Source organism: Salmo salar, chromosome 12 (genome assembly GCF_965601325.2).
Source record: "Salmo salar chromosome 12, fSalSal1, whole genome shotgun sequence".
Classification (NCBI taxonomy): domain Eukaryota; kingdom Metazoa; phylum Chordata; class Actinopteri; order Salmoniformes; family Salmonidae; genus Salmo; species Salmo salar.
The window spans coordinates 55,874,511-55,894,438 of NC_138302.1; the positions used below are offsets into that span (position 1 = coordinate 55,874,511).

Consider the following 19,928-nt stretch of genomic DNA (forward strand, 5'->3'; position numbering starts at 1 on the left):
CAGAGACATTCAAGGCTTCTTCTGAGCCCACAGGAAGATGTCCTGGGGCAGGCTGCGCAGACTTCAAGCAATGGGCGTGGTAGAACGGGTTTCAGCCCACAATAGTACCAGCAGTCCAGTTGATAAGGGGATTGTGGCGCTGGAGCCAAGAAAACCCCAATACCACGGGAACCTGAGGAGACTTGATGAGCATAAACTGTATAGACTCACTGTGGTTCCGGACACACGCAGGTGGATAGGAGTAGTATTGTGGGAAACCCTGCCTATAGAGCGCCCATCCAGTGCACTAACGTCCAGAGGACTGGAGAGGGGCTGAGTGGGGATGCCCAGCTCAGACACCAGGGTGGCGTCCATGAAACTCTAGTCGGCCCCAGAGTCAATGAGAACCCAGAGAGATATAGACTGGTCGTCCCACAGCAGGATGGTATGGAGAGGGGTGCGAGTAAGGGCAGAAGAAAAACTCTCCGTATGGCCCACCAGTGTACTCATACTTACTGATGATCCTGGTCTCTTTAAAGGACCGGATGACACATAATGACCGGCAGTTCCGCAATACAGACAACTCTGGGTGTTAAGTCTGCGTAAGCATTCAGCTGGAGATAGCCTAGCTCTGCCGAGTTGCATCGGCTCCGAAAAAGGTGAGTCGGTAGACCTCGGAGACTCTCGGGGGAACTCGGGTAAGCTCGGACATTAGCGTTATGAGATGGAAGGACGAGGGCTACAGTTCAAAGTAACAAAAGTTTATTACAAAAACAGGGGGCAGGCAAACAACAGGTCAAGGGCAGGCAGAGGTCAGTAATCCAGAACCGATTCCGAAAGGTACAGAACGGCAGGCAGGGTCAGGGCAAGCAGAGGTCAGTAATCCAGGGCAGTGTCACAAGGTACAGAATGGCAGGCAGGCTCAGGGCAGGCAGAATGGTCAAAACCGGGAAAACTATGAAACAGAGACTAGAGAGAAAAACAAGAGTACTGGAAAAACTCTGGTAGGCTTGATGAGACAAGACAAATTGGCAACAGACAAACAGAAAACACAGGTATAAATGCACAGGGTAAAATGGGCGACACCTGGAGGGGGGTGGAGACAAGTACAAGACCGGTGAAACAGATCAGGGTGTGACAGAAAGAGGTATAGAAGAGAGGGATAGAGAGAGGGGTAGAAGAAAGGATACAGTAGGTGATAGAGTGGATAGGAGGCTTGGCCTTCCTGTCCAGTGCTGACAGATGTATTTTTGGATTTGGTTTGGCACAGTGAGACTGCGAGACTCCTCTCTCTTGCCCAACACTCTCCTCTACCCTTGACACGCCCTTGGCACTGGCAGTTGCCAGAGAGTTGCCAATAGCAACAAGCCAACATGGCTCAAAGTGATTTTCCATCAGGGTTTGGTATGAACTAATCAGAGATGAGACAGGCAAGGCTGGTCCCATTGTCCTCAAGGATGGATGGGATCTTAGCCAATAACTGGCTACGAGACCAGGTCGAGCCTACTAACCATATCAGGTTCCACTCTGTGACCTAATTTCATACTATGATTTTTACTCATATATTTTCTGTTTACATTTTTTTCTTTATTTATAGAATTATCCATTGTTCCCTGTGTAGTACCTTTCCACAGTTCAAATTTTGGAGAGATATACAGCACAGGAGGTTGGTGGCACTTTAATTGGGGAGAACTGGCTCTTGTTAATGACTGAAGCAGAATAGGTGGAATTGTATCAAATGCATCAAACACGTGGTTTCCAGGTGTTTGATACCATTCGCTCCATTCCGGACATTATTATGAGCCGTTCTCCCCTCAGCAGCCTCCTACAGTGAGTGTAATGCAGACATTTAAAATGGGGAATCAAATATTGCCATCAGTCCACCCACCATGGAAATCGGATTCAATTTGGATGGCTTTATAATTATAAAAAAGGTACCAATAAGGGGCTACCAGAAGGAGGGCACCATGAGTAGCCCAGGCCAGAACTCTCTCCCCGTGGTACCATGGTCCATGCCTCCGTGGCTTTAGTGTCTCTCCTCTGGTCCAAAAAGCCAGCCAGCTGGCCATACAAACAAACTTTGATACAGGCTGCTACATTGGCAGACTAATCTATTCTGGTCAGATTCCAGTGGTCTGGCAGAGTTTCTCCATATTATCCTTAGCAGCCTGCAGCCTAAGGGGCACACTGATTGGCTGGACACTGACCAGGTCCAGGGAGTCTTGTGTCTGAAGCAGACTATACCAAACTGTATTTAAAAAAAGGCTGCGTTTACACAGGTAACCCAATAGGTTTTTTTCTAACTAATTTGTCTTTTGAGCAATCAGATCAGGTCTTTTGCCCAATTAATTGGGCAAAAGATCAGAAATGGGCTGCCTTTGTAAGCTATAAAGCTAGAAGCCTAAGCTAGAAGGATGCATGCATTTATCTGAATTCTCCAATATGTGGGATTGTTTTATTTTTATTTTTTACAATTATTATAATTTGTGTTCCATCTGATGCTGCTGGTTGTGTTCTGACGAATTGGGAAGTTCTTTCTGTAATTAATGAATAGCCAGAATGCTGTTCACTACCAATGATATATTCACTCAAAGTCTTAGCAAGCCACTCAAACAATGAACAGTGCTGTCCTTTCAGCATCTCTGTCTTGTGGTCAATCTCTGAGTACTGACCACTGGTTCAGAAATAGACACACTGACAGACCAGGGTCAGGGCTGATGCCAGAGCATATAGGTTGTTCCACAAAATGAGGCCCTTTGATATTTTTATTAGAAATTGTGTACCAATATTTGAAAAGCCTATTACATTCAATGAAGTGCTCTTTAATATAGACCACATGGAGAATTCAATCATTCAGAATTGTGATATGAATAAAGACTTGCTAAAGTGACAGAATTCTGCGTTTTGACATATCCCTCTGCGCACCCTCTGATTGGCAGGAAGATTTGAACCCACTTAACCCCAACATTTCTCCAAGTTTTCACCATGACTGTAAAGCCCTGGTTATTTTCTTGCTTTGACAAAATATTTTCTGAAGATTGTTATTTATTTAACATGATTAGTGATTCATTTTAAAGTTAAAAAAAAAACCCGTCCCTCATTTTTAGGTCAACCCTGTTATGTGAACCGAACTCTAGTTTTAATATGGTGAAACAAATCAATGTTTCAAAAGAAGCGTTTAACATCTAATAGTAAAATCATTGTGTAAAAGCTGGTTCTACTCATTTTGGCCATTTTCTGGTGTTTTGTGGTGGAAAACTGAGTGGGTTGAGCATAACACGTCAACCCTGTAACCCATAGATAGACAGGCTAGAAATATTTGAAGCTTGCATGCACTTGCCCCTCCCTGTTGCACACAACAAACTTCCATTTCCCCTGTCACAAGGGGATTTATGGCTGATTTGAAAATTAAATCGTCAACCCTGTAACAGTTTTAAAACCTCTTGAGTTGGGAAAACACTTTTTTTAAATTAAGCTGAACATGTGCTCTTTATGACAAAATGTTAAAATGAGGTGAAATCAAACTTTTTTTCCCCCCACCAAGTCACACATCTGTCACATTCGTTTGTAGAATCGGACCAAGGCACAGCAAATGTTGAGTTCCACATAATTTATTAATAGTGAAACTTAACAAAAACAATAAACAATAAACAAACAACGAACCGTAACTACAGAGGTGCTACATACACTTACTCAAAATACAATATCCCATAACCCACAAGTGGAAAACATGCTACTTAAGTATGATCCCCAATTAGAGACAACGATAACCAGCTGCCTCTAATTGGGAATCATACAAAACCCCAACATAGAAAAAATAAACTAGAACCCCACATAGAAAATATAAACTAGACTAACCCCCCAGTCACGCCCTGACCTACTCTACCATAGAAAATAAAAGCTTTCTATGGTCAGGACGTGACAATACCCCCCCCCCCCCCCCCAAAGGTGCGGACTCCAACCACAAAACCTGAAACAAAAAGGGGGGGGTTAGAGGGGGTGTCTAGTATCGGTGGCGGCTCTGGTGCAGGACAAAGAACCTGCTCATCCCATGGATCCGCCAGCTTTGGTGGCGGCTCTGGTGCGGGCCGAAGAACCCGCTCATCCTGCGGATCCAGCCATGGACCCAGACTGAACACTGTGCCTGGACTGGCCACCAATGCAGAAGAAGACTCTGGCCTTGGAGCTGGACTGGATGCCGTGCTTAGACTGGGCATCGGCGCAAGGGAAGGCTCCGGCCATGAAGCGGGACTGGACGCTGTGCCTGGACTGGGCACCAACGCAGAAGAAGACTCTGGCCTCGGAGCTGGAGGTCCTGGACCATTGACCGTCTCAGGAGGTTCCGGACCGTGGACCGTCTCAGGAGGTTCCGGACCGTGGACCGTCGTTGGAGGTTCTGGACTGTGGAACTGTTGCCGGAAGCTCTGGACGGGGAACTGTCGCCGGAAGCTCTGGACTGGGAACTGTAGCCGGAAGCACTGGACTGGGAACTGTCGCCGGAAGCACTGGACTGGGAATCGTCGCCGGAAGCCTGGTGCGTGGAGCCGGCACTGGTGGTACCGGGTTGTTGACACGCACCTATGGCGAGCGCGAGGAGCAGGCACAGGACGTACTGGATTGGGGAGGCGCACTGGATGCCTGATGCGTGGGTCTGGTGCAGGATGTACTGGACCGTGGAGGTGCACTGGAGGTCTGGAGCGTAGAGCTGGCACAACGCGTCCTGGACAGATGACCACCTTCACACGGCAAGTGCGGGTAGCTGGCACAGGACACACTGGGCTGTGAAGGCCCACTGGGTACACAGTGCGTAGAGTCGGCGCAGGATATCCTGGACCGAGGAGGTGCACTGGAGACCAGGCGCGCTGAGCCGGCACCACCCATCCTGGACAGATGCCCACTTTCGCACTGCAAGTGCGGGGAGCTGGCACAGAACACAGCGGGCTGTGGATGCGCACTGGAGACACTGTGCATATCACCGCAAAACATGGTGCCTGACCGGTAACACTCTCCCCACGTTGAGTACAGGGAGTTGGCTCAGGACGTACCGGGCTGTGAAGGCGCACTGGAGACCTGGTGCGTATTGCCGGCCTCAATTGTACCGGAACTTTAACACACTTCTCAGGACGAGTATGGGGACCTAACTCAGGTGGCCTTGGACGGCTAACACGCTCCTCAGGGCGAATGCCGTGCATACTACGCCAAATCAACAGCTCTCTCGCTTCACTCTCCTCCAATTTATCCAACAATTCCTCGAAGGTCTCTAACTCTCCCCTCCGTTCACTCTCCTCCAATTTATCCAATAACTCCTCGACGGTCTCTGACTCACCCCTCAACCTTGCCGACCACCCCGTGTGCCCCCCCCAAAAAAATCTTGGGGTTGTCCTTGGGCTTTCTGTGGCCGCGAACCCTGTCGTCGTCGCTGTCCTCCATTATCTCCTTGCATCTGCTGTGACTCCTGCCAAGGAAGGATCTCCTTTCCTTCCATTATTTCCTCCCAGGTCCAACTTATTTTCCCTATTGTAGCACGCTGCTTGGTCCTGGTGTGATGGGATATTCTGTCACGTTCGTTTGTAGAAACGGACCAAGGCGCAGCGAATGTTGAGTTCCACATAATTTATTAATAGTGAAACTTAACAAAAACAAACAACAAACCGTAACTACAGAGGTGCTACATACACTTACTCAAAATACAATATCCCATAACCCACAGGTGGAAAACATGCTACTTAAGTATGATCCCCAATTAGAGACAACGATAACCAGCTGCCTCTAATTGGGAATCATACAAAACACCAACATAGAAAAAACAAACTAGAACCCCACATAGAAAATATAAACTAGACTAACCCCCCAGTCACACCCTGACCTACTCTACCATAGAAACAAAAGCTTTCTATGGTCAGGACGTGACAACATCTCAAAAGGAATGGATTAATCTATTTAGATAACACAGTGGTTCTGATGGCCGGAGTTGTTGGTTTGAAAGTGGATTTGTTTTTTGCATGGGATATACAGTGCAATGGCCATCTCAGTCTCCGGCCTTCAACCAGAGAATGTGAGCGGAGTTGAGCGGTCAAAAATCCGGCTCATCAGTGCTTGCACACCACTCCTGTTATTTTTTTTAAATTTAACCTTTATTTAACTAGGCAAGTCAGTTAAAAACAAATTCTTATTTACAATGACACCCATCCATTTTTGTGACCTGGACCTACCATTGGTTTTGAAGTATTTAAACCAAATCATATGATTTCAATGAAAAGTATTATAATAAACATGAGAAGGTGAATGTTAGAAGCACTCATAATTTCAAATAGGTTACACGTCATATTAAACAGCTTATAAACACTCTAAATAGGTCAGAAGGAACTGAAATGAATTATTTATGTCATATTATTTCAATTATTTCAGGACTCTAGCTACAAGGAAATACATTGTGAAGCACTTGCGAGTGCGACATGCTAGGCTGGTAGGCAGTCAGGGAAATTAAGCGCTCAGCATTTAAACAACATTTCATTGTATTAAATTAACCCTGTGGAAATCTAATTAACATAATAAAAAAATTCCCATCAAAATCCACTGCATCCGCCAATATTACCCTTCCCTCTTCCACATCTGTGGTGAAAGGTGACAGAGCTAGAGCGGTGTTTGTCAGACCATTTCATTTTTATTTTTATTTAACCTTTATTTAAACTAGGCAAGTCAGTTAAGAACACATTCTTATTTACAATGACGGCCTACCCCGGCAAAACCCAGACGACTCTGGGCCAATTGTGAGCCGCCCTATGGGACACCCAATCACGGCCGGATGTGATTGGGAGTCCCATAGGATACAATATAGATGAGAATTTGAATTACTTATTGTATACAGCCATTTTTGCTCATCTTTATCAAGGGTGTCGATTTCCAACCCACTGTTGAATTCTGAACTTTTCCATTGTGTCAGGGCATGCATCTCCCCATATAGTACAGGAGAATATATTTCCCTCTTTACCACACCATTGGTTAGGGAACAATTCATAGGGACTTTACCAGAAGACATTAATAATATTATCACATCATTGCCATCCAATTGACATTACAGTCTTAAAGTTGTTATACAACATGGACTATACTTCACACATTAGTGGACATAGTTATGTCTTTAACAGTGTATTAATAATGTGTTTATACACTGAATCTGCAGTAAGTGTGTGTGTGTGGTGTGTGTGTGTGTGTGTGTGTGTGTGTGTGTGTGTGTGTGTGTGTGTGTGTGTGTGTGTGTGTGTGTGTGTGTGTGTGTGTGTGTGTGTGTGTGTGTGTGTGTGCGCATGTGTGCAGACGTGTGTGGGCGCATGTGTGCAGACGTGTGTGGGCGCATGTGTGCAGACAGATTTTCGTTTGTTTGACGAAATCAGCAGCTTGCCTGTTGACTTTTGAAATCGTGGTTTGGAGGGAGAGAGGGGGGGAATCGGCAGAACGAGAAAGAAAGAGAGTGAGTAAGCAAACGAGAGAGAGAGAGAGAGAGAGAGAGAGAGAGAGAGAGAGAGAGAGAGAGAGGAGAGAGAGAGAGAGAGAGAGAGAGAGAGAGAGAGAGAGAGAGAGAGAGAGACAATGTTTCCTCCAATAATGTTGTAATGTTTTCTTCTGATACATTAAGGAGTCTTAAAATTCAAAATCAAATAGCTAAGAAATCCTTGGTATGACCATCTTCTAACAATTCCATATGTTAACTTAAACATTTCGTTGTATTAAATCATTATAGTCTATAAATTGCGCATATAGGCTGTGACTTATAATTACATACAAATGAAACTAAAAAATGCCTTGTTAGGCTCAGTCTACAGTGCCTTTGAATACATTTTTAGAAACTCCAGTTTGGCCAAAGTCTGTGGCTACAGGCTCATGCGATGGTGCCTGGAGAGGGAAAACAAGAGTAATAAAAAGAGAACGAGCGAGCTGGACAGATTGACAGTGGCCATAGCTGGTGTTGAAACCTCCAGTGTAACCTTTCACCCGGTGGGGTACAAAGCCATGGCCTCTGTGACAGACTAGAGAGCCCAGCCAGCCTGACTCAGGCCAAGTAACTGCTCCAGCCCAAGTCCCAACCCGCTCCGACCAGGGCAAGCTGAGATGGAGGTGTAGGGTAGTGGAGACAAGGGGGTTGGAGGGGAGAGCAATTGGAGGTATAGGTAGTGGGGTTGGAGGTTGTTGTAGTAGAGAGGGGAGGAGTGGCTGTTCTATATTTGTTTAAAATAGGTGATTATTTTGATTGCAAGGGGTGGTAGAAGGATGTTGGCGGATGTTGTGTGTAGTACTTATTATAAAACATTGTAATATACTGTAAAATACTATAGTGAATTCGAAAGTATTATAAAAAAAATAGATAATCCGCAAATACACAACTGTCCGCAAAAACACGACACATTTTTTTACTATAGTAAATACTACAGTATCTTATTTGCAAATACCCTGCCCATTACCCTCCCCAATATCTTAATATGTGACAGCCGTTAGTGGGAACTCTACAGGTTATAGAAAAGAAACGAAGTGCTGAACTAGCTGTTCAGACCCCAGTCCTACATACCTACAGGTTATGGAAAATTGGTCTTTTAGTATTTTTCCAGTAGGTTTCCCGAAATTATATGTCAAAGATAATAAAACAAAAACACAACAGTAAATATTACAGTATACTACAGTCTGCAAAAACACTACATGAATTACTATAGCATATACTACAGTTTTCTTTTACTACAATATTTATACCATAGTTAACTGTAAATACTACAGTATTCACTGTAGTATTTTTGCAGACTTTAGTCCTGTGTGTGGACCAAGTGATCTTGGGTCACATAATGCACGTAGAAAAACCACTTCACTAGTGTTACACAAGAGCCTTCCCATCAGTGTTGTATTGATTTGAGATATCATGGCTTTACCTCAGTGTTATCTATGGTGTCTGTGGGAAGATCCACATGAACATTTACTTGCACATTGGTCGTTGTGAGTGGTTCCATTGTGTTGGAGGAGGAACTGATACCTTGTTCTGTCTTGTTGCTGTGTGATTGCTCTCACGTTCCCTCAGTCCATATTTGTCTGAAATTAGGATTTATTGTCAAAGTAAAGGCATATAAACCTCCCACGAATCGTGTGCTGTTTGAATGTGTGCTGACCAATAACTCACATTCTCTACAAAGAGGTCAGGGGACACACACGTACGCATGCATGAACAAACACAAACTGTGTGTGTGTGTACTGTTACAGTTCTGGGTTATATTGCATAAGACCAAGGGCAGAGCACAGCCATTATAGCACAGCCATTATCGTTAATGATAAACCAATCTAGTCTGGTTTAGATGTATTTAAGTATCTTTAGAAATCAAACATGCTTTGTTTGCATGACCGTATATACAGTAAATTATGCGAAGTAGTATTAACTCTCTTCCTCTCTCTCAGTGGAGGATGAAGTGCTGTACCTGTGACTCCAGGAACCCATCAAGTCAGTTAGCTCACACCATCCAGAACATTCTGTCCACCGCTGGACACAACAGGTGGTGGCAGGCCAGGAAAGGTGAGGGGATTACAAAGCTACAGGACACATGTCGTGAGTGACCCATCCTAAAACGTTCTTATTGTGACCGACCAAATAAAGACAACCTATGTTTCTTTAGATGTGAGTCCGGTCACCCTACAGTTGGACCTACAGAACCTGTTTCAGCTGGACACCATCATTCTGACCTTCAAGGTAAGACCCAGCTGCCAGAGCAGCAGCATGGTCAGGGCTTTTCCAATGTGCAGGGGCAGAATTGTCTTTTTTTAAATGCTGTACAATCTTATGGACTGATTTTCCGGTTGCCTCTATACACAGGGTCCCCACCCTAGTGCGCTGGTGGTGGAGAGGACGTTGGATAATGGTCAAACCTGGCAACCGTCCCACTACATGGCCTCAGACTGTCGCTCGGCCTTCCCTGGCATTGCCATGACTACGCCACGCTCTCTGGACCAGACCTACTGCTACACCCTCCCCCCTGTCCCCGCTAACTCTTACCAGGACCAGACCGTAAGGAAGTATTCTCCCTAGGCAGACAGTTGCCTCCCATAGTGTAGGGTCGGGTTTATGAGATAACGGGGTAACAACGTTGGAAACTGGAGGAAATCCCCATGATATTTTGTGTTATCCAGAGAGGAAATGTTCTGCTCTTTCCCTTTTTGATTTTCCTCATTGCATTATACAGATTCAGTTCAGCCCCTTGCGTCAGTTCTCTAGCATCAGCGTCCCCAATGGGCAGAAGATTGAAGGTAAGATAAACATAATCAACCATATACACTTACCCATCCATGACACTCACCCACTGTTACTATGGACAACACCCACTGTTACTATGGACAATATAATGTCCTTATACATTATATTTGAGCCATTTAGCAAGTGCTCTCCTCCAGAGCCACTTACACCTTTCATGATTGAACATTCCTGATCCAATGAGATGCTTTGCCCAGTGATTGACAGCTCTATCTCGGTCCCCAGAGGTGTCCGGATTGACAGGCCTGCGGGTGAAGTTGACTGAGCTGGGTGCTATGCCTCGCTTGCCCGGCCGCACCCCCTCTCTGTTTTATGCCCTCAGAGAGATGAGAGTGATGGGCACCTGCCTCTGCCACGGCCATGCCAACCGCTGTCTGCAGGATACTACTGCCAACCAGCCACCTAGCACACAGGTATGATACCACTGCCAACCACCTAACACACAGTTACAGTATACCTAACACATACAACACACATCTACAGGCCAACCGCTGTCTGACTATTACCAACCGCCTATACCCAACCAGAGTATGTGAGCGGAGCGAAGCGAGGAGCTGAGCGTGCCCAATTTGACTGGAGCGTGGAGCGAGATTCCCAAAGGATGGAGCATCGGCCTTCTCGCCCACTCCAACATCACTCCAATAGCGCTCACTTCATGTGCTCAGGTCATGCCCGGCCCAGCATGCATTTGTAGTCTACTTGTGTGCTGCTATAGCCACTTGCTTTAGCTAGTCATGGAGTTGAAAAGACACCCATTCCAAAAGCATGATGGTGTACTTACTACATGCACATGTTACAAGAAAGGAACAAGGTGGGTAGCTAATGAAGTGTGTCATTGTAGCAAAGTATTTATAAACATAAAATCAGATCCCTTAAAAGTTTCCCTCATTTTTGTTCTATTATCATCTATACAATAAGCCATAATTGATTTTGGCCCAATAGGCCAGGCATATTCCAACTTTTAAGGCGCTTTCCGTTTTGAACGGGTTATTTTGCCTAGAAACCTTTTAGACCTACCTATAGAAGAAAACAAAAACTCTGCATCCCTGCCCAGCCTGGCAAGAGAGGACAAAAGGGTGTTTAGCATCCCTAGGGGTTCTGCAAGCGAGGAGAGGATATTCTTAGCTACTGGCCTGTTCTCCGGGCACCATCGCATGAGCCTGAAACCACAAACTCTGTCCAAACTGGCGTTTCTAAAAATGAATTCAAAGGCACTGCAGACTGAGCCTAATAAGACATTTTTTGCTTAATTTTATATTTAATTCTAAGTAGGTCACAACCTATATGCACCATTTATAGATTTAAATGATTTTATACAACAAAATGTTTAAATGCTGAGCGCTTAATGTCCCTGACATTAAGCGCTCACAAATGCTTCAATGTATTTCTTTGTAGGCTATAGCCTTGAAATAATTGAAATAATATAGCCTAAATAATTAATTTCTGTTCCATCATAGGGTCCTGACCTATTTAGTGTTTATATGCTGTTTGTATTTATATTTATTTGTATTTCTTATGGATCCCCTTGGCAGCAGCTTCTCCTCCTGGGGTCCAGCAAAAATAAAGGCAGTAATATGCATTATAATACACATTTTAAACATTAAAATACATTTTCCAACAGATTTCACAATACATTAAGTGTGTGCCCTCAGGCCACTACTCTACTACTACGCACAATCCAGGTGTACGTGTGTATATAGTGTGTTTGTATGTGTGTTAGCCTGTGTGTTTGTACCTGTGTTTGTGACTCTTCAGTCCTCGTTGTTCCACAAGGTGTATTTTTATCTGTATTTTTTTTTAATCAGATTTTACTGCTTGCGTGAGTTACTTGATGTGGAATAGAGTTCCATGTAGTCATGGCTCTATGTAGTACTGTGCGCCTGTCATAGTCCGTTCTGGACTTGGGAACTGTGAAGAGACCTCTGGTGGCATGTCTTGTGGGGTATGCATGGGTGTCCGAGCTGTGTGAGAGTAGTTTAAACAGACAGCTCTGTGCATTCAACAATCAATACTTCTTACAAAAACAAGTAGTGATGAAGTCACTCTCCTCCACTTTGAGCCTTGAGAGATTGACATGCATATTATTAATGTTAGCTCTCTGTGTACATTTAAGGGCCAGCCATGCTGCCATGTTCTGGGCCAGTTGTAATTTTCCCAAGTCCCTCTAGGGCCTGTAGGACCTGCCTTATTGATATTGTTGTTTAGAAGGTAGAGCAGCACTTTAATAGGGACAGGCCTCTCCTCATTTTAGCTACTGTTGCACCAATATGTTTGGACCATAACAGTTTACAATCCAGGGTTACTCCAAGCAGTTTAGTCTCCTCAACTTGCACAATTTTCACATTGTTCATTACAAGATTTAGTTGAGGTTTAGGGTTTAGTGAATGATTTGTCTCAATATAATGCTTTTAGTTTGAAATATGTGGGACTAAGCTATTTATTGCCACCTAATCTGAAACTGACTGCAGCTCTTTGTTAAGTGTTGCAGTGATTTCACTCACTGTAGTAGCTGACGTGTATAGTGTTGAGTCATCCGCATACATAGACACACTGGCTTTACTCAGAACCAGTGGCAGGTCATTAGTAAAGATTTTAAAAAGTAAGGGGCCTAGACAGCTAACCTGGGGAATGCTTGATTCTACCTGGATTATGTTGGAGAGACTACCATTAAAGAACACCCTCTGTGTTCTGTTAGACAGGTAACTCTCAATCCACAGTGTAAAGGGGTATAAAGCCATAACATATACATTTTTCTAGCAGTATACTATGATCGATAATGTCAAAAGCCGCACTGAAGTCTAACAAAACAGCTCCCACTATCTTTTTATTATCAATTTCTCTCAGACAATCATCAGTCATTTGTGTCAGTTGAATGGGCATGTTTGAATGCACTTCTCTATAAGCGTGCTGAACGTCTGTTGTTAATTTATTTCCTGTAAACTAGCATTGTAGCTGGTCAAACACAATTTTTTCCTAAAGTTTACCAAGCATTGGTAACAGGCTGATTGGTCGGCTATTTGAGCCAGTAAATGGGGCTTTACTGTTCTTGGGTAGTGGAATGACTTTTGCTTCCCTCCAGGCCTGAGGGCACACATTTTCCGTCCAAATTGTCAAGACCCAGGTGGCTTGTCATTTTTGATAGACAACAATCATTTTTTTCACCTCTTCCACATTCACTTTACGGAATTCAAAATTACAACACTTGTGTTTCATAATTTGGTCAGTTATACAGTGAGGGAAAAAAGTATTTGATCCCCTGCTGATTTTGTACGTTTGCCCACTGACAAAGAAATGATCAGTCTATAATTTTAATGGTAGGTTTATTTGAACAGTGAGAGACAGAATAACAACAAAAAATCCAGAAAAACGCATGTCAAAAATGTTATAAATTGATTTGCATTTTAATGAGGGAAATAAGTATTTGACCCCCTCTCAATCAGAAAGATTTCTGGCTCCCAGGTGTCTTTTATACATACAGGTAACGAGCTGAGATTAGGAGCACACTCTTAAAGGGAGTGCTCCTAATCTCAGTTTGTTACCTGTATAAAAGACACCTGTCCACAGAAGCAATCAATCAATCAGATTCCAAACTCTCCACCATGGCCAAGACCAAAGAGCTCTCCAAGGATGTCAGGGACAAGATTGTAGACCTACACAAGGCTGGAATGGGCTACAAGACCATCGCCAAGCAACTTGATGAGAAGGTGACAACAGTTGGTGCGATTATTTGCAAATGGAAGAAACACAAAAGAACTGTCAATCTCCCTCGGCCTGGGGCTCCATGCAAGATCTCACCTCGTGGAGTTGCAATGATCATGAGAACGGTGAGGAATCAGCCCAGAACTACACGGGAGGATCTTGTCAATGATCTCAAGGCAGCTGGGACCATAGTCACCAAGAAAACAATTGGTAACACACTACGCCATGAAGGACTGAAATCCTGCAGCGCCAGCAAGGTCCCCCTGCTCAAGAAAGCACATATACATGCCCGTCTGAAGTTTGCCAATGAACATCTGAATGATTCAGAGGACAACTGGGTGAAAGTGTTGTGGTCAGATGAGATCAAAATGGAGCTCTTTGGCATCAACTCAACTCGTCGTGTTTGGAGGAGGAAGAATGCTGCCTATGACCCCAAGAATACCATCCCCACCGTCAAACATGGAGGTGGAAACATTATGCTTTGGGGGTGTTTTTCTGCTAAGGGGACAGGACAACTTCACTGCATCAAAGGGACAATGGACGGGGCCATGTTCCGTCAAATCTTGGGTGAGAACCTCCTTCCCTCAGCCAGGGCATTGAAAATGGGTCGTGGATGGGTATTCCAGCATGACAATGACCCAAAACACACGGCCAAGGCAACAAAGGAGTGGCTCAAGAAGAAGCACATTAAGGTCCTGGAGTGGCCTAGCCAGTCTCCAGACCTTAATCCCATAGAAAATCTGTGGAGGGAGCTGAAGGTTCGAGTTGCCAAACATCAGCCTCGAAACCTTAATGACTTGGAGAAGATCTGCAAAGAGGAGTGGGACAAAATCCCTCCTGAGATGTGTGCAAACCTGGTGGCCAACTACAAGAAACGTCTGACCTCTGTGATTGCCAACAAGGGTTTTGCCACCAAGTACTAAGTCATGTTTTGCAGAGGGGTCAAATACTTATTTCCCTCATTTAAATGCAAATAATTTTATAACATTTTTGACATGCGTTTTTCTGGATTTTTTTGTTGTTATTCTGTCTATCACTGTTCAAATAAACCTACCATTAAAATTATAGACTGATCATTTTTTTGTCAGTGGGCAAACGTACAAAATTAGCAGGGGATCAAATACTTTTTTCCCTCACTGTACTTGGATGTGTTGGTTCTGCGTTTGTTGCTGGCATGTCATGCCTAATTTTGCTAATCTTGCCAATTAAAAAATCATTAAAGTTGGCAATATCAGTGGGTTTTGTGATGAATGAGCTATCTCATTCAATTAATGAATGATTGAGCTGAGTCTGCCTTTTTGCCCAAAATGTAATTTAAGGTGCTCCAAAGCGTTTTACTATAATTCTTTATATCATTTATCCTTGTTTCATAGTATAGTTTTTTATTATTTTTGTTCTGTTCAGACACATGATTTCTCAATTTGCAGTAGGTTTGCCAATCGGTTATGCAGCAAGACTTATTTGCCATTCCTTTTGCCTCTTCCCTCTTAACCATAACATTTTTCAACTCCTCATCAATACCTGGGATTTAACCGTTTTTACAGTCATTTTCTTAATGGGTGCATGCTTATTAGTAACTGGAGTACCGTAAATTCCGGACTATAAGCCGCAACTTTTTCCCCAGTTTTGAACCTCGCAGCTTAAACAATGACGCGGCTAATATATGGATTTTTCCCGCTTTCAAATTTTTTTTCTCCAAAAAACACATTCTGTGACGTGCTCAGTTTTTTGCCGGCATGAAGCTTTCATTAGACCAATGAAATTGCCGAATGGGTTAAGGTCAAACAACTTTTTTGTTTACTGTTTAGATTAAATCGAGCGCTCTCAAACTTCCCATCATTCTGATTACGGTAGTCATTTTGTCACCCTCATCATGGCAAAGACACGGAGAAATGCATATGATGCAGCTTTCAAGTTGAAGGCGATTGATCTGGCTGTTGGAAAAGGAAATAGAGCTGCTGCACGGGAGCTTGGTCTTAATGAGTCAATAAGATGTTGGAAACAGCAGCGTGAGGAATTGACTCAGTGCAAAAAGACAACTAAAGCTTACTGCTAATTTTTTCTTTTTTGTTACAAGCCGTGTTTCGTTAAAGCCTATTTATTTTTGTTACAAGCCGTGTTTCGTTAAAGCCTATTTATTTTTGTTACAAGCCGTGTTTCGTTAAAGCCTGTGTAAAGTTCATTTGTTTCAATGTGGCTTATAGACATGTGCGGCGTATTTATGTTCAAAATAAATAAAAACATTTAATTCAGTGGGTGCGGCTTATATTCAGGTGCGCTTAATAGTCCGGAAATTACTGTAACTCATTTCATAAATGTGTCAAGTGCAGCGTCTGGTTGCTTCTCATTACACACCACAGACCAGCAAATATTCTTTACATCAACATAGGAATCACTACAAAACCTCTTGTAGGACCTTTTTATACACAACATTAAGTCCAGCCTTTGGATCTCTGGTTTTCCTAGATATGGCTACCATATTGTCATCACTACATCTGATGGATTTGGATACAGCTTTACAGCAGATTTCTGCAGCATTACTAAAGATGTGATCAATACATGTGGATGATTTCATTCCTGTGCTGTTTGTAAATACTCTGGTAGGTTGACTGATAACCTGAACCAGGTTGCAAATCAAATCAAATTAAATTTATTTATATAGCCCTTCGTACATCAGCTGATATCTCAAAGTGCTGTACAGAAACCCAGACTAAAACCCCAAACAGCAAGCAATGCATGTGAAAGAAGCACGGTGGCTATGAAAAACTCCCTAGGAAAAACTCCCTAGAAAGGCCAAAAACCTAGGAAGAAACCTAGAGAGGAACCAGGCTATGAGGGGTGGCCAGTCCTCTTCTGGCTGTGCAGGGTGGATATTATAACAGAACATGGTCAAGATGTTAAAATGTTCATAAATGACCAGCATGGTCAAATAATAATAATCATAGTAGTTGTCGAGGGTGCAACAAGCACGTCCGGTGAACAGGTCAGGGTGCCATAGCCGCAGGCAGAACAGTTGAAACTGGAGCAGCAGTACGGCCAGGTGGACTGGGGACAGCAAGGAGTCATCATACCAGGTAGTCCTGAGGCATGGTCCTAGGGCTCAGGTCCTCCGAGAGAAAGACAGAAAGAGAGAAAGAGAGAATTAGAGAGAGCATATTTAAATTCACACAGGACACCGGGATAAGACAAGAGAAATACTCCAGATGTAACAGACTGACCCTAGCCCCCCGACACATAAACTACTGCAGCATAAATACTGGAGGCTGAGACAGGAGGGATCAGAAGACACTGTGGCCCCATCCGATGATACCCCCGGACAGGGCCAAACAGGCAGGATATAACCCCACCCACTTTGCCAAAGCACAGCCCCCACACCACTAGAGGGATGTCTCCAACCACCAACTTACCGTCCTAAGACAAGGCCGAGTATAGCCCACAACGATCTCCGCCATGGCACAACCCAAGGGGGGGCGCCAACCCAGACAGGAAGACCACGTCAGTGACTCAACCCACTCAAGTGACGCACCCCTCCCATGGACGGCATGGAAGAACACCAGTAAGCCAGTGACTCAGCCCCTGTAAAAGGGTTAGAGGCAGAGAATCCCAGTGGAAAGAGGGGAACCGGCAAGGCAGAGACAGCAAGGGCGGTTCGTTGCTCCAGCCTTTCCGTTCACCTTCACACTCCTGGGCCAGACTATACTTAATCATAGGACCTACTGAAGAGATAAGTCTTCAGTAAAGACTTAAAGGTTGAGACTGAGTCTGCGTCTCTCACATTGGTAGGCAGACCATTCCATAAAAATGGAGCTCTATAGGAGAAAGCCCTACCTCCAGCCGTTTGCTTAGAAATTCTAGGGACAATTAGGAGGCCTGCGTCTTGTGACCGTTACGTACGTGTAGGTATGTACGGCAGGACCAAATCGGAAAGATAGGTAGGAGCAAGCCCATGTAATGCTTTGTAGGTTAGCAGTAAAACCTTGAAATCAGCCCTTGCCTTAACAGGAAGCCAGTGTAGGGAGGCTAACACTGGAGTAATATGATCAAATTTGTTGGTTTTAGTCAGGATTCTAGCAGCCGTATTTAGCACTAACTGAAGTTTGTTTAGTGCTTTATCCGGGTAGCCGGAAAGTAGAGCATTGCAGTAGTCCAGCCTAGAAGTAACAAAAGCATGGATTAATTTTTCTGCGTCATTTTTGGACAGAAAGTTTCTGATTTTTGCAATGTTACGTAGATGGAAAACAGCTGTCCTTGAAACAGTCTTGATATGTTCTTCAAAAGAGAGATCAGGGTCCAGAGTAACGCCGAGGTCCTTCACAGTTTTATTTGAGACGACTGTACAACCATCCAGATTAATTGTCAGATTCAACAGAAGATCTCTTTGTTTCTTGGGACCTAGAACAAGCATCTCTGTTTTGTCCGAGTTTAAAAGTAGAAAGTTTGCAGCCATCCACTTCTTTATGTCTGAAACACAGGCTTCTAGCGAGGGCAATTTTGGGGCTTCACCATGTTTCATTGAAATGTACAGCTGTGTGTCGTCCGCATAGCAGTGAAATTTAACATTATGTTTTCGAATGACATCCCCAAGAGGTAAAATATATAGTGAAAACAATAGTGGTCCTAAAATGGAACCTTGAGGAACACCGAAATTTACAATTGATTTGTCAGAGGACAAACCATTCACAGAGACAAACTGATATCTTTCCGACAGATAAGATCTAAACCAGGCCAGAACTTGTCCATGTAGACCAATTTGGGTTTCCAATCTCTCCAAAAGAATGTGGTGATCGATGGTATCAAAAGCGGCACTAAGATCTAGGAGCACGAGGACAGATGCAGAGTCTCGGTCTGACGTCATTAAAAGGTCATTTACCACCTTCACAAGTGCAGTCTCAGTGCTATGATGGGGTCTAAAACCAGACTGAAGCGTTTCGTATACATTGTTTGTCTTCAGGAAGGCAGTGAGTTGCTGTGCAACAGCTTTTTCTAAAATTTTTGAGAGGAATGGAAGATTCGATATAGGCCGATAGTTTTTTATAATTTCTGGGTCGAGATTCGGCTTTTTCAAGAGAGGCTTTATTACTGCCACTTTTAGTGAGCTTGGTACACATCCGGTGGATAGAGAGCCGTTTATTATGTTCAACATAGGAGGGCCAAGCACAGGAAGCAGCTCTTTCAGTAGTCTAGTTGGAATAGGGTCCAGTATGCAGCTTGAGGGTTTGGAGGCCATGATTATTTTCATCATTGTGTCAAGAGATATAGTACTAAAACACTTTAGTATCTCCCTTGATCCTAGGTCCTGGCAGAGTTGTGTAGACTCAGGACAATGGAGCTTTGGAGGAATACCCAGATTTAAAGAGGAGTCCGTAATTTGCTTTCTAATGATCATGATCTTTTCCTCAAAGAAGTTCATAAATGTATTACTGCTGAAGTGAAAGCCATCCTCCATTTGCGAAGGCTGCTTTTTAGTTCGTTTTGCGACAGTATCAAAAAGAAATTTCGGATTGTTCTTATTTTCCTCAATTAAGTTGGAAAAATAGGATGATCGAGCAGCAGTAAGGGCTCTTCGATACTGCACGGTACTGTCTTTCCAAGCTAGTCGGAAGACTTCCAGTTTGGTGTGGCGCCATTTCCGTTCCAGTTTTCTGGAAGCTTGCTTCAGAGCTCGTGTATTTTCTGTATACCAGGGAGCTAGTTTCTTATGACAGATGTTTTTAATTTTTAGGGGTGCAACTGCATCTAGGGTATTGCGCAAGGTTAAATTGAGTTCCTCGGTTAGGTGGTTAACTGATTTTTGTCCTCTGACGTCCTTGGGTAGGCAGAGGGAGTCTGGAAGGGCATCAAGGAATCTTTGGGTTGTCTGAGAATTTATAGCACGACTTTTAATGCTCCTTGGTTGGGGTCTGAGCAGATTATTTGTTGCGATTGCAAACGCAATAAAATGGTGGTCCGATAATCCAGGATTATGAGGAAA

At 43.8% G+C, this 19,928-nt stretch overlaps 1 protein-coding gene across 1 annotated transcript in view; it reads left to right on the forward strand.

Moving 5' to 3' along the window:
• Positions 1-19,928, forward strand: part of LOC106565121 (laminin subunit beta-3) — a 41,339-nt gene that overhangs the window by 4,633 nt on the left and 16,778 nt on the right. The window contains exons 4-8 of the mRNA XM_014131873.3: positions 9,412-9,526; positions 9,627-9,700; positions 9,824-10,015; positions 10,191-10,254; positions 10,484-10,671. Of these exons, the coding sequence (XP_013987348.2) occupies positions 9,412-9,526; positions 9,627-9,700; positions 9,824-10,015; positions 10,191-10,254; positions 10,484-10,671 (633 nt within the window). The remainder of the gene's footprint in view (positions 1-9,411; positions 9,527-9,626; positions 9,701-9,823; positions 10,016-10,190; positions 10,255-10,483; positions 10,672-19,928) is intronic.